At 39.6% G+C, this 24114-nt stretch overlaps 1 protein-coding gene across 4 annotated transcripts in view; it reads right to left on the reverse strand.

Moving 5' to 3' along the window:
• CSTPP1 (centriolar satellite-associated tubulin polyglutamylase complex regulator 1) overlaps positions 1–24114 on the reverse strand; it is a 191027-nt gene that overhangs the window by 92350 nt on the left and 74563 nt on the right. For 3 of the 4 annotated variants that reach the window (XM_089914160.1, XM_022592077.3, XM_089914163.1), the window contains exon 3: positions 19240–19370. The exons of the other annotated variant lie outside the window; for it this stretch is intronic. In XM_089914160.1, coding sequence (XP_089770286.1) covers positions 19240–19370 — 131 coding nt within the window. The remainder of the gene's footprint in view (positions 1–19239; positions 19371–24114) is intronic. 4 annotated transcript variants of the gene reach the window in all.

Raw genomic sequence — 24114 nt, forward strand, 5'->3', positions numbered from 1 at the left:
GAGTATGGTTTATTAAACTGACATTTTTAACCTAAGGTGGCTTTATTTTGACTCACAGTGTATATACTTTAATTTAGTCTTTTACTTTTGTTTTTAACTGAATCATGAGAGCAAGAGATTTCAGAAGCCTAAGAGGTACCATTCTGTTTTGGGGTACATCTGCTTTAGAGAATGGGTTTAATAACATCTCATGGTAAAGTCTCACTTTAGCCTAATTTTTGAAAAACCCTTGGTTGTATTTTCAAAGAACTTCCAAATTCTGCTTGTTATGTCCTTCAAAGCATGAAATATGCAGTAAAGCAAGTACTATACTTCCCTCAGTAATAAGAATCATGATTTTTTAATTTTAAATAAAAGATGGAATAACATAATGTTTTCTCTTGAAGACAGGTAGAGTGGAACTTAAACTTTCCTCCATCTGTTAAGGCAATCAAAGAAGATAGAAAATCACACAAAATTGCAATACATTCTTAAACCTTAACTAATCTGATCACATTCTGGGCTAGAAAACTGTACATTGATCTCAGAAGCTGAATGACATAAAATATATTGATGTGCATTAAGCGTCAGGGCAAGAGCACTTGATGCTAATAGCAAGAGCACTTGGTGAGAGTCAGAAGACTCTCTGGGAGACCTCAGGCTTCAAATTTATACCTGTGTGATGGGGAATGGGTAGAGAAACATCAGTAGTTTTCAAACCAGAAGGCTTGAGTTTTTCAGAGGCATTGGTAAGTTTCTACAAATGTTTAATATTAACAGTTTTCTTATTAAAAATATATCTTTGTTTAAAATTTATAAGAAAAACAACATGCACACTAAATAGGTTACATAGTAAATTTGAATATATAGACACTACCAACTTGTGCTCTCAGGTTAACTCGTCGTGGAGCTTCTCCTGCTCACAAATATATGTATTTGAACTTGTAAATGTGTCACTGACTAGGAAGCTTTTTATCTGCTCTAGTCTTTTTCTTTTCTTTTTAATCCAGGACTATATTGGCATAAAGGCTGTGATTACATAAAATCTTTAAATTCTACTGGATGAGAGTACAGATGTTATCAACCCCTCCTTATACTTGTTCCTATACGATGTGGTTATGGAACAAAACAGAGTAGATTTATTACTCTATAAAATAACTTGATAATTACAAAATAGAAGTATTTAAGTGTTAAGATACTAACAAAGTGGTAAAAATGTAATCGTTTTTGTACTGGGACTGGAAAAGCAATGGCAGAAAAAATTGATGGAATAGTGGATCACAGAAAACACAGGCCTTAAAATGTCATTAGATGTTGTGTAGATAAACACTAGCAGTTAAAATTATGTAAGCATTTTTCAAAACACTATTGGATAATGTTATACAAATTGATACATACTGTTAATTTTATTAGGATGAGGCTTTTAAATTGTAGACCTTTCAGAGTCATTTGCAGACCTATCAGTAGTGATGCCAGAATTTATTCTTTTACACTAAAGTTTTCTGACTGATATAAGGCAGTTGTCAAAACAGTAGTCAAATAAAATAAGAAATTACTATTATTTCTACCTTAAGTACATTCATTAAATGTAAGTTTATCAACTTGGAAATCTTACTGATATTTAAATAAACTGAATAGCTCAATTTAGGCTTATAACACTGCCATACTTACCACCTCAGATAAAATATTAGTGATGAATCAAAACAGGATTTGGATTCAAAATGCAAAATAAAATTAATTTTTCTGCGTGAAAATTATGAGCAAAAATCTGGCCCAAGATGGAAGAGCCAGCAGGCTCAGTGTCTGGTGAGGAGTCTTTCCTTTGTTGTCAAAGGCTGCCTTCTCACTGTGTCCTTACACGGCGAACAGAGGGGGAAGGCGCTCTGATGTCTCTTCTTTTTTTTTTTTTAATTAATTTATTTATTTTCGGCTGCGCTGCGTCTTTGTTGCTGTGCGTGGGCTTTCTCTAGTTGCAGCAAGCGGGGGCTACTCTTCGTTGCACTGCACGGGCTTCTCATTGCGGTGGCTTCTCTTGTTGCAGAGCACAGGCTCTAGGTATGCGGGCTTCAGTAGTTGTGGCATGTGGGCTTCAGTAGTTATGGTATGTGGGCTCAGTAGTTGTGGTGCACGGGCTTACCTGCTCCGTGGCATGTGGGATCTTCCTGGACCAGGGTTCAAACCCATGTCCCCTGCGTTGGCAGGAGGATTGTTAACCACCAGGGAAGTCCCTGATATCTCTTCTTATAAGCACACTAATCCTATTGGAGAAGAGCCCTACCCTAATCACCTCACTGAATCTTAATTACATCCTTATAGGCCCTACCTCCAAACGCAGTCACGTTGGGGGTTAGGGCTTCAATATATGAATGTGGGGGGGACACAATTCAATCCATAGCAGCCCCTGAGGTACCTGATCTTTAAAGAAATAACACTATTGAACAACTCATATGAGATATTATAAGATACATTTATTTTTCTCCAAACAATGCAGTTTTTAAACTAGCTGAGAAAACTGTTCATTGATTTCTCCAAAGTGATCACACATCAATTAGGAAAGTAACTCAGCTTTGGCACAAAAATTTACTATCACTACTTTTTTTTTTTTTGGCCTCACTCTGTGGCTTGTAGGATCTTAGTTCCCAGACCAGGGATCAAACCCGAGGCCCTGGCAGTGAGATCACCAAGTTCTAACCACTGGACTGACAGGGAATTCCCTACCACTACTTTTTTGAATATGTGGATCAGTATAACTAAAAAACTTTTTTTGACCAGATGTCAAGATGTTAAAAATAAATCTATTAGTATTTGCAGCTACTTGTCCATGTGAATCACAATTTTCCTGACATACTTTTATCTTAAAACCAAATACTAGAAAACTTTCCCCTCAAATCAGGAACAAGACAAGGATACCTGCTTTTGCTACTTCTCAACATAGCACAGGAAGTTCTAACCAAAGCAATTAGGCAAGAAAAAGATATAAAAGTTATCCAAATTGTAATGGAAAAGATAAAATTATCTCTATTTAAAGATGACATGATCTTCTATGCAGAAAACCATAAAGATTATACACATACACAAATACACAAACTATTACAGCTAATACATGAATTTTGCAAAGATGCAGGATACAAAACCAACATACAAAAACCAATTATATTTCTATAAACTAGCAATGAAAAATGTAAAAAGGAAACTAAGAAAAACAGTTCCATTTACAATAGCATGAAAAGAATAAAATACTTAGGGATAAATCTAACCAAGGAGGTGAAAGGCTTGCACACTGAAAACTATAAAACACTGCTGAATGAAATTAAAGAAGACCTAAATAAATGGAAAGACTTCCCATGTTCATGGATAGGAAGACTTATCATTGTTAAGATGTCAATACTACCCAAAGCAATCTACAGATACAACACAATTCCTACCAGAATTCCAACAGGTTTTTTGCCACAGAAATAGAGAGCTGATCCTCAAATTCATATGGAATTGCAAGGGGGCCCAAATGGCCAGGACAATCTTGGAAAAGAATAAAGTTGGAGGGCTCAAACTTCCCAACTTTGAAACTCAATACAAAGCCACAGTAATTAGAACAGTATGGAACTGGCATAAGGACAGGCATATAGACCACTTGAACAGAAGAGAGGGCCCAGAAGTAAACCCTCACAGTAAGATCAATTGATTTTCAAGAAGAGGCCAAGGGTACCATTCATTGGGGAAAGGACTGCTCAGAAAGTCTTTCAGTAGTGGTGCTGCGAAAACTAGATATCCTTCTGCAAATGAAAGAAGTTGGGGGACTTCCCTGATGGTCCAGTGGCTAGGCCTCCATGCTTCCACTGCACATGCCATGCAGTGGGAAAAAAAAGAAAAGAAAAGAAAGAAGTTGGATCCTTACCTCACACCTTATCTAAAAATTAACTCAAAATGGATCAAAGACCTAAACTTAAGAGCTAAAACTATAAAACTCTCAGAAGAAAACAATCCAACGGCTTCTTGACATTGAATTTCGCAATGATTTCATGGATATGACACCAGAAGCACAGGGAACAAAAGAAAAAATAGATAAATTGGACTTCATCAAAACCAAGAACTTTGGTGTATCAAAGGATACTATCAAGAAAGTGAGTAGACAACCTACAGAATAAGAGAACATATTTCCAAATCACATGTCTAATAAGGGATTCATATGCAGATTATGTAAAGATCTCCTACAACTCAACAACAACAACAATAAACAACACAATTCAAAACAGTGCAAAGGGCTTAAATAGACATTTCTCCAAAGAAGATATACAAATGGCCAATAAGCACATGAAAAGATATTCAACATCATGAGTCATTAGGGAGATGCAAATCAAAACCACAATGAGATTCCACGTCACACCAATTTGAATGCCTATTATCAAAACAACAAGAAATATCACATGTCGGTGAGGATTGGGAGAAATTGTGCATTGCTGGTGAGAATGTTAAATGGTGTAGCCACTGTGGAAAACAGTATGGCAATTCCTTAAAAAGTTATACATAGAATGATCATATAATCCAGTAATTTCACTTCTAAGTACATATCCAAGAATCAAAGACAGGGACTCAAACAGATAGTTGTACACCCACGCTTACAGCTGAATTATTCACAACAGCCAAAAGGTGGAAACAACCCACGTGTCCATTGACAGATGAATGGATAAACTAAATACGATATACACACAGTGGCATATTATTCAACTATAGAAAGGAATGAAATTCTGATACACACTACAACATGGATGAACTATGAAAACATCATGCTTAGTGGAATAAGTCACACACAAAAAGACAAATATTGTATGATTCCACTTATATGTGGTACCTAAAAGAGTCAAACGCATAGAGACAGAAAGTAAAACAGTGGTTATCAGCGGCTGGAAGAGGGAGGAATGGGGAGTTATTTTTTTTTTTTTTTTCATTTTAACATCTTTATTGGAGTATACTTGCTTTACAATGGTATGTTAGTTTCAGCTTCACAACAAAATGAATCAGTTATATATATACATATGTTCCCATATCTCTTCCCGCTTGCGCCTCCCTCCCTCCCACCCTCCCTATCCCACCCCTCCAGGCGGTCACAAAGCACCGAGCTGATCTCCCTGTGCTATGCGGCTGCTTCCCACTAGCCATCTACCTTACGTTTGGTAGTGTATATATGTCCATGCCTCTCTCTCACTTTGTCACAGTTTACCCTTCCCCCTCCCCATAGCCTCAAGTCCATTTTCTAGTAAGTCTGTGTCTTTATTCCTGTTTCACCCCTAGGTTTTTCATGACATTTTTTTTTCTTAAATTCCATATGTGTTAGCATACGGTATTTGTCTCTCTCTTTCTGACTTACTTCACTCTGTAGGACAGACTCTAGGTCTATCCACCTCATTACAAATAGCTCAATTTCGTTTCTTTTTACGGCTGAGTAATATTCCATTGTATATATGTGCCACATCTTCTTTATCCATTCATCCAATGATGAACACTTAGGTTGTTTCCATCTCTGGGCTATTGTAAATAGAGCTGCAATGAACATTTTGGTATATGACTCTTTTTGAATTATGGTTTTCTCAGGGCATATGCCCAATAGTGGGATTGCTGGGTCATATGGTAGTTCTATTTGTAGTTTTTTAAGGAACCTCCATACTGTTCTCCACAGTGGCTGTATCAATTTACATTCCCACCAACAGTGTAAGAGGGTTCCCTTTTCTCCACACCCTCTCCAGCATTTATTGTTTCTAGATTTTTTGACGATAGCCATTCTGACTGGTGTGAGATGATATCTCATTGTAGTTTTGATTTGCATTTCTCTAATGATTAGTGATGTTGAGCATTCTTTCATGTGTTTGTTGGCAGTCTGTATATCTTCTTTGGAGAAATGTCTATTTAGGTCTTCTGCCCATTTATGGATTGGGTTGTTTGTTTTTTTGTTATTAAGCTGCATGAGCTGCTTATAAATTTTGGAGATTAATCCTTTGTCAGTTGCTTCATTTGCAAATATTTTCTCCCATTCTGAGGGTTGTCTTTTGGTCTTCTTTATTGCTTCCTTTGCTGCGCAAAAGCTTTTAAGTTTCATTAGGTCCCATTTGTTTACTTTTGTTTTTATTTCCATTTCTCTAGGAGGTGGGTCAAAAAGGACCTTGCTGTGATTTATGTCATAGAGTGTCCTGCCTATGTTTTCCTCTAAGAGTTTGATAGTTTCTGGCCTTACATTTAGGTCTTTAACCCATTTTGAGCTTATTTTTGTGTATGGTGTTAGGGAGTGATCTAATCTCATACTTTTACATGTAGCTGTCCAGTTTTCCCAGCACCACTTATTGAAGAGGCTGTCCTTTCTCCTCTGTACATTCCTGCCTCTTTTATCAAAGATAAGGTGACCATATGTGCGTGGGTTTATCTCTGGGCTTTCTATCCTGTTCCATTGATCTATATTTCTGTTTTTGTGCCAGTACCATACTGTCTTGATTACTGTAGCTTTGTAGTATAGTCTGAAGTCAGGAAGCCTGATTCCTCCAGCTCCGTTTTTCGTTCTCAAGATTGCTTTGGCTCTTCGGGGTCTTTTGTGTTTCCATACAAATTGTGAAATGTTTTCTTCTAGTTCTGTGAAAAATGCCAGTGGTAGTTTGATAGGGATTGCATTGAATCTGTAGATTGCTTTGGGTAGTAGAGTCATTTTCACAATGTTGATTCTTCCAATCCAAGAACATGGTATATCTCTCCATCTATTTGTATCATCTTTAATTTCTTTCATCAGTGTCTTATAATTTTCTGCATATGGGTCTTTTGTCTCCTTAGGTAGGTTTATTCCTAGATATTTTATTCTTTTTGTTGCAATGGTAAATGGGAGTGTTTTCTTGATTTCACTTTCAGATTTTTCATCCTTAGTATATAGGAATGCCAGAGATTTCTGTGCATTAATTTTGTATCCTGCTACTTTACCAAATTCATTGATTAGCTCTAGTAGTTTTCTGGTAGCATCTTTAGGATTCTCTATGTATAGTATCATGTCATCTGCAAAGAGTGACAGCTTTACTTCTTCTTTTCCCATTTGGATTCCTTTTATTTCCTTTTCTTCTCTGATTGCTGTGGCTAAAACTTCCAAAACTACGTTGAATAAGAGTGGTGAGAGTGGGCAACCTTGTCTTGTTCCTGATCTTAGTGGAAATGGTTTCAGTTTTTCACCATTGAGGACGATGTTGGCTGTGGGTTTGTCATATATGGCCTTTATTATGTTGAGGAAAGTTCCCTCTATGCCTACTTTCTGCAGGGTTTTTATCATAAATGGGTGTTGAATTTTGTCAAAAGCTTTCTCTGCATCTATTGAGATGATCATATGGTTTTTCTCCTTCAATTTGTTAATATGGTGTATCACGTTGATTGATTTGCGTATATTGAAGAATCCTTGCATTCCTGGAATAAACCCCACTTGATCATGGTGTATGATCCGTTTAATGTGCTGCTGGATTCTGTTTGCTAGTATTTTGTTGAGGATTTTTGCATCTATGTTCATCAGTGATATTGGCCTGTAGTTTTCTTTCTTTGTGACATCCTTGTCTGGTTTTGGTATCAGGGTGATGGTGGCCTCGTAGAATGAGTTGGGGAGTGTTCCTCCCTCTGCTATATTTTGGAAGAGTTTGAGAAGGATAGGTGATAGCTCTTCTCTAAATGTTTGATAGAATTCGCCTGTGAAGCCATCTGGTCCTGGGCTTTTGCTTGTTGGAAGATTTTTAATCACAGTTTCAATTTCAGTGCTTGTGATTGGTCTGTTCATATTTTCTATTTCTTCCTGATTCAGTCTTGGCAGGTTGTGCCTTTCTAAGAATTTGTCCATTTCTTCCAGGTTGTCCATTTTATTGGCATAGAGTTCCTTGTAGTAATCTCTCATGATCTTTTGTATTTCTGCAGTGTCAGTTGTTACTTCTCCTTTTTCATTTCTAATTCTATTGATTTGAGTCTTCTCCCTTTTTTTCTTGATGAGTCTGGCTAATGGTTTATCAATTTTGTTTATCCTTTCAAAGAACCAGCTTTTAGTTTTATTGATCTTTGCTATCGTTTCCTTCATTTCTTTTTCATTTATTTCTGATCTGATTTTTATGATTTCTTTCCTTCTGCTAACTTTGGGGTTTTTTTTGTTCTTCTTCCTCTAATTGCTTTAGGTGCAAGGTTAGGTTGTTTATTCGAAATGTTTCCTGTTTCTTAAGGTAGGATTGTATTGCTATAAACTTCCCTCTTAGAACTGCTTTTGCTGCATCCCATAGATTTTAGTCGTCGTGTCTCCATTGTCATTTGTTTCTAGGTATTTTTTGATTTCCTCTTTGATTTCTGCAGTGATCACTTTGTTATTAAGTAGTGTATTGTTTAGCCTCCATGTGTTTGTATTTTTTACAGATATTTTCCTGTAATTGATATCTAGTCTCATAGCGTTGTGGTCGGAAAAGATACTTGATACAATTTCAATTTTCTTAAATTTACCAAGGCTTGATTTGTGACCCAAGATATGATCTATCCTGGAGAATGTTCCATGAGCACTTGAGAAAAACGTGTATTCTGTTGTTTTTGGATGGAATGTCCTATAAATATCAATTAAGTCCATCTTGTTTAATGTATCATTTAAAGCTTGTGTTTACTTATTTATTTTCATTTTGGATGATCTGTCCATTGGTGAAAGTGGGGTGTTAAAGTCCCCTACTATGAATGTGTTACTGTCGATTTCCCCTTTTATGGCTGTCAGTATTTGCCTTATGTATTGAGGTGCTCCTATGTTGGGTGCATAAATATTTACAATTGTTATATCTTCTTCTTGGATTGATCCCTTGATCATTATGTAGTGTCCTTCTTTGTCTCTTCTAATAGTCTTTATTTTAAAGTCTACTTTGTCTGATATGAGAATTGCTACTCCAGCTTTCTTTTGGTTTCCATTTGCATGAAATACCTTTTTCCATCCCCTTACTTTCAGTCTGTATGTGTCTCTAGGTCTGAAGTGGGTCTCTTGTAGACAGCAAATACATGCGTCTTGTTTTTGTATCCATTCAGCCAATCTGTGTCTTTTGGTGGGAGCATTTAGTCCATTTACATTTAAGGTAATTATCGATATGTGTGTTCCCATTCCCATTTTCTTAATTGTTTTGGGTTCATTATTGTAGGTCTTTTCCTTCTTTTGTGTTTCTTGCCTAGAGAAGTTCCTTTAGCAGTTGTTGTAGAGCTGGTTTGGTGGTGCTGAACTCTCTCAGCTTTTGCTTGTCTGTAAAGGTTTTAATTTCTCCATCAAATCTGAATGAGATCCTTGCTGGGTAATCTTGGTTGCAGGTTTTTCTCCTTCAACACTTTCAATATGTCCTGCCACTCCCTTCTGGCTTGCAGAGTTTCTGCTGAAAGATCAGCTGTTAACCTTATGGGGATTCCCTTGTGTGTTATTTGTTGTTTTCCCCTTGCTGCTTTTAATACGTTTTTTTTGTATTTAATTTTTGACAGTTTGATTAATATGTGTCTTGGCATATTTCTCCTTGGATTTATCCTGTATGGGACTCTCTGTGCTTCCTGGACTTGATTAACTATTTCCTTTCCCATATTAGGGAAGTTTTCAACTATAATCTCTTCAAATATTTTCTCAGTCCCTTTCTTTTTCTCTTCTTCTTCTGGAACCCCTATAATTCGAATGTTGGTGCGTTTAATGTTGTCCCAGAGGTCTCCGAGACCGTCCTCAGTTCTTTTCATTCTTTTTTCTTTATTCTGCTCCGCAGTAGTTATTCCCACTATGTTATCTTCCAGGTCACTTATCCGTTCTTCTGCCTCAGTTATTCTGCTATTGATCCCATCTAGAGTATTTTTCATTTCATTTATTGTGTTGTTCATCATTGTTTGTTTCATCTTTAGTTCTTCTAGGTCCTTGTTAACTGTTTCTTGCATTTTGTCTATTCTATTTCCAAGATTTTGGATCATCTTTACTATCATTATTCTGAATTCTTTTTCAGGTAGACTGCCTATTTCCTCTTCATTTGTTAGGTGTGGTGGGTTTTTATCTTGCTCCTTTATCTGCTGTGTGTTTTTCTGTCTTTTCATTTTGCTTATCTTACTGTGTTTGGGGTCTCCTTTTTGCAGGCTGAAGGTTCGTAGTTCCTGTTGTTTTTTGTGTCTGTCCCCAGTGGCTAAGGTTGGTTCAGTGGGTTGTGTAGGCTTCCTGGTGGAGGGGACTAGTGCCTGTGTTCTGGTGGATGAGGCTGGATCTTGTCTTTCTGGTGGGCAGGTCCACGTCTGGTGGTGTGTTTTGGGGTGTCTGTAGACTTACTATGATTTTGGGCAGCCTCTCTCCTAATGGGTGGGGTTGTGTTCCTGTCTTGCTAGTTGTTTGGCATAGGATGTCCAGCACTGTAGCTTGCTGGTCATTGAGTGAAGCTGGGTGCTGACGTTGAGATGGAGATCTCTGGGAGATTTTCGCCGTTTGATATTATGTGCAGCTGGGAGGCCTCTTGTGGACCAGTGTCCTGAAGTTGGCTCTCCCACCTCAGAGGCACAGCACTAACTCCTGGCTGCAGCACCAAGAGCCTTTCATTCACACCGCTCCTTAATTTGGGATGATTCGTTGTCTATTCATGTATTCCACAGATGCAGGGTACATCAAGTTGATTGTGGAGCTTTAATCCGCTGCTTCTGAGGCTGCTGGGGGAGATTTCTCTTTCTCTTCTTTGTTCTCACAGCTCCCAGGGGCTCAGCTTTGGATTTGGCCCCGCCTGTGCGTGTAGGTCGCTGGAGGGCGTCTGTTCTTTGCTCAGACAGGACGGGGTTAAAGGAGCCGCTGATTCGGAGGCTCTGGCTCACTCAGGCCGGGGGTAGGGAGGGTCACGGAGTGCGGGGCAGGCCTGCGGCGGCAGAGGCCGGCGTGAGGTTGCACCAGCCTGAGGCGCGCCGTGTGTTCTCCCGGGGGAGTTGTCCCTGGATCCCGGGACCCTGGCAGTGGCGGGCTGCACAGGCTCCCCGGAAGGGGGTGTGGATAGTGACCTGTGTTCGCACACAGGCTTCTTGGTGGCGGCAGCAGCGACCTTAGCATCTCATGTCTGTCTCTGGGGTCCGCACTTTTAGCCGCGGCTCCCGCCCGTCTCTGGAGCTCCCTTAAGCAGCGTTCTTAATCCCCTCTCCTCGCGCACCAGGAAACAAAGAGGGAAGAAAAAGTCTCTTGCCTCTTCGGCAGGTCCAGACTTTTCCCCGTACTCCCTCCCGGCCAGCCGTGGCGCACTAACCCCCTGCAGGCTGTGTTAACGCCGCCAACCTCAGTCCTCACCCGGCGCTCCGACCGAAGCCGGAGCCTCAGCTCCCAGCCCCGCCCGCCCCGGCGGGCGAGCAGACAAGCCTCTCGGCTGCTGAGTGCCGGTCGGCCCCGATCCTCTGCGCTGGAATCTCTCCGCTTTGCCCTCCGCACCCCTGTTGCTCTTCTCTCCTCCGCGGCTCCGAAGCTTCCCCACTCCGCCACCCGCAGTCTCCGCCTGCGAAGGGGCTTCCTAGTGTGTGGACACTTTTCCTCCTTCACAGCTCCCTCCCGCTGGTGCAGGACCCGTCCCTATCCTTTTGTCTCTCTTTATTTTTTTCTTTCGCCCTAACCAGGTACGTGGGGGGTTCCTTGCCTTTTGGGAGGTCTGAGGTCTTCTGCCAGCGTTCAGTAGGTGCTCCGTAGGAGTTGTTCCACGCGTAGATGTATTTCTGGTGTATCTGTGGGGAGGAAGGTGATCTCCGCGTCTTACTCTTCCGCCATCTTCCCGGAAGTCTCGGGAGTTATTTTTTTAATGGGTAAAATGCTTCAATGTGGGAAGATGAAAAAAGGGACATAGATACTGGTAATGGTTTTAAAACAATGTTCGTATAGTTAATACCACTGAACTGTACACTTAAAATGGTAAATTTTATGTTATTTATATTTTGGTGGTACCAAAAAAAGATTTCTCAATTTAAAAAGTGGTTAGAATAGCAAATTTTATGTAATGTATATTTTACTGTAAAAAAGAGAATATTAAAAAAAACCCTAGATTTAGTTTCAAGATGAGAGGACTTTAAGGTCACTTCTAATTATAAAAAATTTTGAGACATCATGATAACAAGGAGAAGAGAGAAAGAGCATCTAGTTGAGGAATAAGAACCTGACTCCTTGTTCTGAATTATGAGTGTAACCTTACCTTTCAAGTGGTTATAAATGGACCAAGAAGTTCTAGCAATGATAGCAAACTCAAATGCCTATAGAAGCCAGGCAGAAAACGTAAGCAGGTGAAGCAAGGCAGCTGGGGATGGTGGTAAATCTGAGTCTACGTGCCCTGTCTAAAGAGAGCAGCTGTACCTCCGTCCTGGCGGTAAATCTGAGTCTACATACCCTGTCTAAAGAGAGCAGCTGCACCTCCGCCTTGGCAAACTGTCTTCTTGTTAGAGTGTCGTCATGGTATTGGGAGGACTTTCCATTTTTAAGTGAAATTGAATTGAGATTTTTATGTTAAACGTTGGCATCAAATTAAAAATATGTATTTTTAACACCGCAAACCAAGAAAACATATCTGCAGGCCAAGGCACGTGCAGTCAGCTGACCACTAGTTTGTGATCTCTTTCATAGCATAAAGGCTGGACTGGAATACAAAAGAAGGAAAGGAAGTACTACTAATCAGATCCTCACCAATGCTGAAAGTTTGCGGGACTTCCCTGGTGGTCCAGTGGTTAAGAGTCCGCCTTCCAACACAGGGGACGTGGGTTTGATCCCTGGTTGGGGAACTAAGATCCCACATGCCATGGGGCAACTAAGCCTGTATGCCACAACTACTGAGCCCGCACCTCAACAAAGGACCCCGCATGCCGCAACGAAGATCCCACATGCTGCAACTAAGACCCAACGAAGCCAAATAAATAAATAAATAAAATATTTAAAAAAATTAAGTTTGCATACAGATCATGAATCTAAATCTTTCTAATCCTTGTTTAGAATCACCAGTGTGTATTGAATATTGTTTTAATTAGGTGTCATTTAAAATAGTACAGCTTTGAATGGGTCAGTTTTTAGTGGGGCACTTAGAACATGAAGTTTAGTGCCTTGCATATAGTAGGTGGTCAATAAGTGGTGGCTACTATTATTTTAAAACAAGGCTCCTACACAATATTGAAAAGTTAGTGTAAAACAGATTTTCAAAACCAACCCTACACCCAATAGAAGAAACGATAATATAACCCATTCAATACTCTATCCTCTTGGGTTTCCCTGGTGGCGCAGTGGTTGAGCGTCCCCCTGCCGATGCAGGGGACACGGGTTCGTGCCCCGGTCTGGGAAGATCCCACATGCCGCGGAGCGGCTAGGCCCGTGAGCCATGGTCGCTGAGCCTGCGCATCCGGAGCCTGTGCTCCCACCACGGGAGAGGCCACAACAGTGAGAGGCCCGCGTACCGCAAAAAAAAAAAAAAAAAAAAAATCTATCCTCTTGTAGTGATTGGGAAATGGTGAGCCTTCATATTAAATAACAAATCATTTACAGATGTTGGGTGCTAGGAATAGTTATTGGCAAAACAAGGTTCTTGCCCTCATAAAGGTTACAATTTAATAAGGGAGATGGACATTAAGTAAAGAGTCATCCCAAAAATATTTAGTCAGAAACTGTAATAAATGATGACTGAAAATTACAGGATGCTTTGAAAAGAGTAATGAAAGGATTTAATTCAGATGAGAAAGGGTCATAGGGAAGCCCCCTTTAAGGAGCTGACCTTTAAACTAAGACCTAAAAGGATAAAGAGAGGTCAGCAGCCTAAGGGTATTATGTATGGAGGGTGAGGAGGGTTGGGTGGGAGAGGAGGTTGTGACAAAAGCATTCCAGGAATGCTTGTGTGACATGTGTGACACCTCCAAATAACCAAAATAGAAAAAAGGAAAAATTAAATAGAGGGGGGACTTCCCTCGTGGCGCAGTGGTTAAGAATCCACCTGCCAATGAAGGGGACATTGGTTTGAGCCCTGGTCCGGGAAGATCCCACATGCCACGGAGCAACTAAGCCCATGAGCCACAACTACTGAGCCTGCGCTCTAGAGCCCGCGAGACACAACTACTGAGGCTGAGAGCCACAACTACTGAAGTCCACGTGCCTAGAGCCCGTGCTTCACAACAAGAGAAGCCACCACAATGAGAAGCCCACGCACCACAACAAAAGAGTAGCCCCCGCTCACGGCATCTAGAGAAAGCCCGTGTGCAGCAATGAAGATGCAACACAGCCAAAAAAAAAAAAAAAAAAAAAATTAAATAGAGGGAAAGATTAAAGTTATTGCAGGTAGAGAGGGGACAGATTTGAGGGGACATCAATTGTCAATGTTCTCCCTGGAGAAAAGATTCTGAAGAAAGAAGTAAAAATGAAAAAATAAGAGAAAATTAGGAATAGAGAAGAAATAAGTAAAATGGGAGCTAGGAAACAGGAACTTGAGGTTGAAGAAATTGTTTATTTATTTAACCTGGCCACGTCAGGTTTCCGGGGAAAGTGATGAGAGGTGAAGCACTGGTGGGAACAAGTGGAGAGAACCAGCTGCTAGAGGAGACCTCAGGAGTGAAGAGATCACACTGAAGGATTTTTGTTTGTTTGTTTAAAAAATTACAAAGGAGGGCTTCCTTGGTGGCGCAGTGGTTGAGAGTCCACCTGCCGATGCAGGGGACACGGGTTTGTGCCCCGGTCCAGGAATATCCCACATGCCGCGGAGCGGCTGGGCCCGTGAGCCGTGGCCGCTGAGCCTGCGCGTCCGGAGCCTGTACTCCGCAACAGGAGAGGCCACAACAGTGAGAGGCCTGCGTACAGAAAAAAAAAAAAAAAAAAAGTGGCCTTTGTGAAGACAAGTTTGAATATGAGCTGTGCTACTTATAAACTATATAGCCTGTGCAAGTCACTTAACTTCTCTCTCAGTTTCTTTATGTATAAAACAGGATAATAATCACACCAACTCAGGTTTGTTGTGTGAATGAAATGAATGATGTTATAGCATTTTGCTCAGTGGCTGGCACAATAAGCATTCAGCATCATTTTCTGTTGCCACATTGTTCTTCTTACCATTTTCCAAAGGAACCATGATGTTTCATGTCATCATACTTTCAAAAATCTTGTTTTTTCTTTTCAGAATGTACTCCTTCTTTGCTTAACAGCTTTCTACTACTCCAAGATCCATCCTAATTCTCTTTAATTCTTTAGAGCCTTCCCCAACTTCTGCAGGAAGAACTATTTCTTTCCTTGTGCTATTACTGACTCATACAGGCTTTACTAATCACTTATACTCTAAGGAAACTACTTCTAGGCTACTCTGTTTCTTCTCCCAGAATGTGAGCTCTTTGAGGGCAAGCATTGTCATTTACTTATCTGTATTTCCAGCATTTCATACACTCTCTGATGGAGAACACATTACACACTAAAAACATAATACTGTCTCAAGTCAGCTCTCTGGCTTCTTTGTCATTCATTGGTCACACACTTATAGGTGTGTGACCTAGACCAGTTATTTAACTTTCAAAATCTCAGTTTTATTTTCTGTGCAAAGGAGATAATAAAAGTATCTACCTAATACACAGGATTAGAAAAATGAGATAATCTACACAGGAAGCACTTAATAAATATTAACTATTATTATCATTATTTTCATTTCTGATGCTGTATTTTATGTCTAGAAATTCCATTTAGATCTTTCTAATATCTTCCACTTATCTCCTAATCATATTCACATTTTCCTTTACATACTTGAGCATATCTATATGACTTAAAATAACTGTCTAAAGGTCCTTGCTAGCTAATTCCCCCAACTCTGTCTTTTCTGAGTCTGTGTTTCTATTGATTTATTTTTCTCCTGGTTATGGGTCATATCTTCCTGCTTCCTGTAATTTTTAGTTGGATGCCAGACTTTGTGAATTTTATGTTGTTGAGTGCTGGATTTTGTTGAATTCCTTTAAGGAGTATTGAATTTTGTTCTGGTATATGCAGTTACTTGCAGATCAGTTTAATGCTTAAGCTACTGAGGACTCTATCCAATGCCCAGTGTATTTTGAGGTTTCTCTCAAAATAGAAGAAACTAGCCTTGTGAGTACTCCAGGAATTGTCTGGCCTACTGTTTTCTAGTGGTTCTTTTTCCAACCCACACATGTGCAGAGTTTGTAGTCAAAGACTCAAATACCTCCTTGCAGCTCTCTGGAGCTAAGTGAGCAATGCCCTTCTCTCTGGTACTTGGCCTTGCAAATACTGGCCACCTTGGCCTCCCTAAACCCCAGCCTCTGCCTCTTCAACTCAGTAAGACCACCAAGCTCTTTGATGATCTCCCTGTACTGTCACTTGGTAACTGCCTCTCAGGGACCATAGTTCCACACTGACTGTTGGTCCAATGTCTGAAACAGTTGTTTCAGATACTTTGCCTGATTTTCTAGATGTTTATAGCAGGAGGACAATTCCCTTAGTATCATTATTTTATTAAATGAAATATATATATTCACTGGTAAAAGCACAAAGCTCAAAACTAAATTCTCATAAACTGAAAATAAACTGTGGACAAAAGCTCTTTTGAGCCAATATCCCTAAATAGAAGTAGAGATTTACTTCAAGGGAATTTCAATCTTTGCCAACTTGGAAAATTTAGATTAATATTTCTGTATTGAAAAAAATACCAAAGTGAGAAGTTGAATTTTAAAGGCTTATTACATTTGAGTAGATCTTTTTGCTTCCAAGAGTCTAAAGTTGTCTAGATAGCAAGAGACTCACTACAGTTTTCATGAGGTTATTTGAAATTCAGACACAGGGAAATTAGCATCATTCAATACTCAGTCATGCAGGAATGACATCGTATCTCTGTACTTGCTAAAAACTGGGATAAAAGATTTCTTGCCAGAAGGGATCAAGGTCCTTAGTTTTCTACAGGTGGCTTCACTTTTAGATATGTTACGCTGGAACCCAGCTCATCTTTTGCCTCCTCCCAGAAGAGTCAGTTTCCTCTTGATAATGCTACAATATGTACATGATGTTCTAAGGAAGTTATCTGCAGGAGAACAATATAATAGCAGCTCCACTGAGTAGGTGTCTGGTACTTGGCATTCTAATTGAAAAAATGGGACTTAATAAATACTTTCCTTTGGAATCTTGCCTCTGAGTGTTTTTGCTCATTCTGGATTAAAATTGGAGACTGACACATTCTGGGACTGAAAGATGTTCTGAAGTTTCCTGGAGGAAACTGAGAATATATTAAAACTATTTAACCAAAGATCTTAGGATCACCTAGGCGCAAATGTTGCATTTGGTATTTAAGAAATCAGAGACTGTCTGATTAAGAAGCATGACAATAAATATCCAGCATAAAATCTAGGTCCTACTGGTGGCACAGGAGAAATAGGGAGAACTTGGAGCTGCTTCCTCTCAGCAGCTGGATGAATCATTGGCAGCTGCTGTAAGAAAGATAAAGAAAACCACATCTGCTTAGAGTCCACCACTATATGGATCCCTTGTGATAATAAATATAGTACTGAAGAGGCCCCACTTGTAAGTCATGAAAAGAATTAAGGATATCTGAAGATTATTTTCCATAGTTACCTCCATGTGCTATTTTACAGAAACCAGCTCTAGCTATATGCACCATTCTTTGATATAATGAGTATTTAATATATATTTGCTGACTGGTTAAGGGACAGAGAAAGGATTAGGAAAGACAGGTTCTGATGAAATAGTACAAAATTCATCTATACACTCACAGCTCCCAGTTTTGTTTATGTGGAGACCAACAAGATAGTTTTTCTGAGCTAGTTCACTTAAAATTGAGTTCACACTGATTTTCGACTACTAGTCATATATTTTGTAAAGAAGATGATGCTATTCTCAATACACTTGCACAATAGTGTAATTGAGATGGATGATCTCTAGAGTTACGTGTCAATAGTAGAAAGAGCATATTAGTAAATCTGGGTTCTATTTCCAAATTTGCTACTGTGCAATCCTTCTGCAAGTTACACAATTTTGTTATTTATAAAATGGGCACAGGGCTTCCCTGGTGGCGCAGTGGTTGAGAATCTGCCTGCTAATGCAGGGGACACGGGTTCGAGCCCTGGTCTGGGAGGATCCCACATGCTGCGGAGCAACTAGGCCCGTGAGCCACAACTACTGAGCCTGCGCGTCTGGAGCCTGTGCTCCACAACAAGAGAGGCTGCGACAGTGAGAGGCCTGCGCACCGCGATGAAGAGTGGCCCCCGCTTGCCACAACTAGAGAAAGCCCTCACACAGAAACGAAGACCCAACACAGCAAAAATAAATAAATTAATTAATAAACTCCTACCCCCAACATCTTCTTAAAATAAATAAATAAATAAAATTAAATAAAATGGGCACAATAATATCTACCATACCTATTTCTTAGGATAGTGAAATGATCTAATCAGAAACTAGGTAGAAGGAGTTTTAGCAAAAAAGTTTCAGTAGCTATATATAAAGTAGCAGTAGCATCAGTTAGAGCAGGGTAGGGGATCCTGCAAACTCAATGAAAGCAGGGAGCATACCTATTTTCTTACTATAACCCCAGCACCAGGTACATGGTAAGTCTACCAGATATATTTGTTGAATGAATGAGGAAATAGTTTAGGCCTTCCTCTACTTTAAGTTAGGTTTACTATAGAAACTGTCAAAGATATTCGATACTTATTTGGAAAAACATAATATGAAGATGGGAATAAGAACAGGCCTTTGAAAACAGACGTGAACAAAGGTTTTGATGTAGAGACTCTATATCTGAACATTTTGGAGCAATTTAATCTATTTTAATATTCTGAATGTAAGAACTGAGTGCCATTTTTTTAAAAGAAGCTCTCAGTAAGGGTCTTTCACCCTTCATATCACCAAAATAAAGTCTCAGTAAACACATTTTTGATCAGTGTATTTTTTAATATTTTCCTTGGGTTATAATCATAAGATGCTGAACCAACAATATGCAAATTGATCCTAAGTTTCATTTGTTATAAAATGGGAATTATATTATCTACCACAGAGAGACGTTGGGAAGACTAAATGAATTACTGCACATAGATCTCAGAGCTACACTTGGATCTTAATAAGTGCTTCAGTGACGGTGATGGTGATGGTGATAATAATATTGATGGCAGTATCTCTGACACAAGACAGATAGCTCCTTAAAAGGTGTTCCTAGAGCCTTGAAGAGTATGCACTAAAACAGTATTTATACTGAGCAAAAGAAAGAAGTTTGGAGGGAATAAAGGAAGGCAAGAAAAGAATTTGGGAAGACTTACCGCCATTTTTGCCTACAGTTCGGAAGCATCTCCAGAAGGCCCGTAAGAATGATGCCCTATTGTGAGGGGTGGCTTGGATGAAGCTGAATTCCCGAAAAAGAATGTGAGTTCCCTGACATACACTGTTAAAACTGCAAAGAGAAAAATCAAGGAATTATCATTAGATGGAGAGTTACAGAAGGCTGGAATTAGAATGAAAAGTCAAGAATATATAGAACAACTGCCCAAAAGGAGAAAAATCTTTTTTTCTCCAAAAAAACTCTGAACTATAGATTAGACCAAGTCCTTCTATGAGGAATTCTCTTCACATAACTATATCTCTTTGAAAGCTCTTGGAGTCCAATTCCTCTGAGTGCTTCCCACCTCCTACACACACACACAAACACACACACATGCTGAGGAAGTTTTAATCAGTCATTAGAGCATCTCATATAGTGGGAAATCTTTGTCTTTAGCTGGATGACACTGGCACTCATATCTTTTTGGAGAATACTTCTCCCTCTACCCCACTTGAAATTTATGTTTCCTTAAAGATATTCTTTTTGTATTCTCTCTGACCTATATCAGCTGTCTTAAGAACAACATGGCTTATGGGAACATAACTGGATTGTCTGTTCCAGTTTGGGGGGGGTGGTGTATACCTCTCTGACAATAACGTTAGAGGAAAATCCATGTGCCAAAGGATATAAAAGGTTCCAGACAGACACTAAAGGCAAATAAGAAAAACAAGGGTAGAAAGCGGCCCCTGAATGAGAGTATGAAGTAAAGCCCTAGGGCCCAAGTGAGTCATTGTTTAAGCTGGGCTGGGGAAGGGGAAAAAATATACTCCATTGCCTTTGGGTTCTTCTGCCAAAGAAATAAAGTCTGTAGAGCCTGATGTAATCTAAAAATGGAAAATCCACCAAAGCATAGGCAATTATCCAGTAATCATCACTACCAAAGGCAGACTTCTGGTTCCAGAAAACTCCTAAAGTCCCTGACAAGTAAATCATGAGTGGAAAATATGTTAATCTTTGTAGAGAAGCAGACATTAAACTGAAGATGGCAAGCAACAGAGGGATAGTGGTAATCCCAAATGTCACTTTTCATTTGTTTAGCATTTAAAGGTGGAAAAAATTCTGAATCTCTGAATTGAACAGGAAAAAATTTCAGGAGCCATCTAATCCGTTTTCCTTTTCCCTGACCAAGTTCAGAGGGAAGTGTTTAACCTGTCTTCAACATAGAGTATATTATCACTTAGGATAAAATTAGCCTCCTTCTGTCAATATTAACAACACTGTATGAAAAAGTGAATTACATACCCTTCTTCCCCCATGGAAAACTAGCATACAAATCTAAGATACTATGAGAGAGTATGAGGCAAAGAATTAGAAGAAAGATTTTTAAAAAGCAACGAAAGTGTTAACCTAATTACGCAGTTTGCAGTGCTGTTGTGTTAAGGAAAATGAAAAATAAAGCAAATGAGCTGTTACAGGTAAATGGAGCAGGCCACATTTCTAGCAAATGAAGTCTAGCAAATGATAACATTCTAGCCTAAATTTATGAAGCTACCCAGTAAAGAATTAGTCCTAAAGTGTGCTACACAACCCCCAGGGGAAAAATGCTGGCGTCTAGGTCATGGTCTAGGCTGTAAAGGAACTAATACTAGTGAAATTATATCCTTAGTGTAGCTTTTAAAAAATACCTTCTTTTAAGCTAGGGAGTAATTTATTCATTGAAGAATCTAGCTGAGCCTCATTGTATAGATGAATAGAATATACATAAGAATTTATAAAATAGGAATTTTATACAACAAACTGATAGGGCAAAGTCTTACAATACTGAATATAAAAAGACATAATTGTATTTACACTACTGCCTTTAGATAATTCATACCAATAAAATTCATATTTAATTAAAAATAAAAATAATTAGAAATGTTTGATTAGTATGGAGGTAATCAGATGATCAGTTGATCATGTAGCTGATCAGTATGGAGATCAGAATCACTATCTAAAGAGTTAATAGACAATCTTAGCATAACCAGGGAAATTCTTTTAGATAAGATGGCTGTAAAGAAAAAGCAGAAAATGCGCTTGCTCAAAGCTTTACTGTTTCTCTTCAACCTGAAATCTCTTTTTCCTACCTCCATCTCTTAAAATTCTATCCATGTCAAATACCATGTTTTGCATGAAATCTTTTCCTGATTCCTCCCACCACAGCCCATTCCCATCATATCTCACTTATAACTCTCTAATGGTACTCACAATTTTGCTGCCTTGTTTTAAAGTTACTGGATGTATTTCCTCTATTAGATTCTATACAGTAATCAATTAGGCTGCACTCATCTTTGTCTCCATTGCATTACCTAACACATAGTAGATACTGCTCCATAAATGTCTGTGGTAGTTGATTTAGAAAGAAAAGAAAAAAACAGATGAATAACACCAGGCAGAAAGTATCAGGATTTATGTTTGTAACCAGCCATACTAGTGATACTGAAAGTCAAATTTCTACCATCTTTTTAAAAGTCCAGGACTTTGGTCTGATATTAGTATTGTAATACTGCAATACCAGCTTTTTTTTTTTTTATTAGTATTTGCCTGGCATATCTTTTTCTATGCTTTTAATTTCAATCTTTTTGGGTAATTTTTAAAAGATACTTCTTGGGCTTCCCTGGTGGTGCAGTGGTTAAGAATCTGCCTGTCAATGCAGGGGACACGGGTTCAAGCCCCGGTCTGGGAAGATCCCACATGCCGCGGAGCAGCCAAGCCCGTGTGCCACAACTACTGAGCCTGCGCTCTAGAGCCCATGAACCACTACTGAACCCGCATGCCACAACTACTGAAGCCCGCGTGCCTACAGCCCATGCTCCACAAGAGAAGCCACTGAAATGAGAAGCCCGCACACCGCAACGAAGAGTGGCCCCCTCTCGCCGCAACTAGAGGAGGCCCATGTGCAGCAACGAAGACCCAACACAGCCAAAAATAAATTAATTAATTAATTAAAAAAAAAAAAGATACTTCTCTTGTGAGTGCTGCACAGCTGGATTTGGTTTTTTACCCAATCTTACATTCTCTGTATTTTAGTAAGTTTTTTATATATTTGATTAATTTCTGCCATCTTATTTTGTCTTTTTATTTTTTTAATTAATTAATTTATTTATTTTTGGCTGCACTGGGTCTTTGTTGCTGCATGCGGACTTTCTCTAGTTGCGGTGAGCAGGGGCTACTCTTTGTTGTGGATGGTTCTCATCACAGTGGCTTCTCTTGTTGCGGAACACAGGCTCTAGGTGCGCAGGCTTCAGTAGTTGTGGCTCGCAGGCTCAGTAGTTGTGGCTCGGGGGCTCTAGAGTGCAGGCTCAGTAGCTGTGGCGCATGGGCTTAGTTGCTCCACGGCATGTGGGATCTTTCCAGACCGGGGCTCGAACCCGTGTCCCCTGCATTGGCAGGCGGACTCTTAACCACTGTGCCACCAGGGAAGCCCTTATTCTGTCTTTTTTAAAAAAATATTTATTTATTTGGCTGTTCTGGGTCTTAGCTGCAGCACATGGGATCTTCGTTGCCGCATGTGGGATCTTTGTTGCAGCATGCAGGATCTTTAGTTGTGGCATGCAGGATCTAGTTCCCTGGGATCGCACTGGACCACCAGGGAAGTCCCTTATTTTGTCTTTTCTGTGAACTGTTATTCTTTGACTTTTTTTCTCTTTTCCTACTTTTAAGTGTGTTAGTAAAGTTTTTTAAAAATATCACCCCCCAATTAGTTTGGAAGCAATGACAGAATCTTTAACCTTTTAGTATTTCTCTTAAATTTAACATACATATTTAGCTATACATTTTATTTATTTATTTGCGGTACGCGGGCCTCTCACTGTTGTGGCCTCTCTTGTTGCGGAGCACAGGCTCTGGACACGCAGGCTCAGTGGCCATGGCTCACGGGCCTAGCTGCTCTGCGACATGTGGGATCTTCCCGGACCGGGGCACGAACCCATGTCCCCTGCATCAGCAGGCGGACTCTCAACCACTGCGCCACCAGGGAAGCCCTAGCTATACATTTTTAAAATGTCAAATTAATCATCTTTATCACTCTCCAAAACAAGGAACAAAGTACACTTAAATAACTTATTAGCACTCTTCTCATCTTCTGATACTATTTTCTAGAATTTGAATTCTACCTTTTTTTTAATTGAAAAACTTTTTTTTTTTTGCGGTACGCGGGCCTCTCACTGTTGCGGCCTATCTCGTTGCGGAGCACAGGCTCCGGACGCGCAGGCTCAGCGGCCATGGCTCACGGGCCCAGCCGCTCCGCGGCATGTGGGATCCTCCCAGGCCGGGGCACGAACCCGTGTCCCCTGCATCGGCAGGCGGACTCCCAACCACTGTGCCACCAGGGAAGCCCTGAAAAACTTTTTTTATTGTGGTAAGATATATATAATATTTATCATTTTAACCATTCATAATATTTATCATTTTAACCACTCTAAATGTCCAATTCAGTGGCATTAAACATATTCACAATCCTATATAACCATCATCACTATCTATACCCAAAACTTTTTCATCATCCCCAACAAAAACTCTGTATCCATTTAAAAAATGGCTCCCCCTTCTAGCCTCCTCCCAGACTCCGGTAACCTCTATTCTACTTTCTGTCTCAATGAATTTGCCTATTCTAGGTACCTCATTTAAATGGAATCATACAATGTTTGTCCTTCTATTTCTGGATAATTCACTGAGCATAATATCTTCAAGGTCCATCCATGTTGTGGAATACTTCAAATTTCATTCCATTTTAAGACTGAATAGCATTCCATTGCATGTATATACCACATTTTGTTTATCCATTCATTTGTCAATGGACACTTGGGTTGTTTCTACCTTTTGACTGCTGTGAAAA

The sequence above is a fragment of the Delphinapterus leucas genome, chromosome 7, assembly GCF_059928025.1.
Source record: "Delphinapterus leucas isolate spDelLeu-1000000601 "Yukka" chromosome 7, BTC_Dleu_Yukka2, whole genome shotgun sequence".
Taxonomy (NCBI): domain Eukaryota; kingdom Metazoa; phylum Chordata; class Mammalia; order Artiodactyla; family Monodontidae; genus Delphinapterus; species Delphinapterus leucas.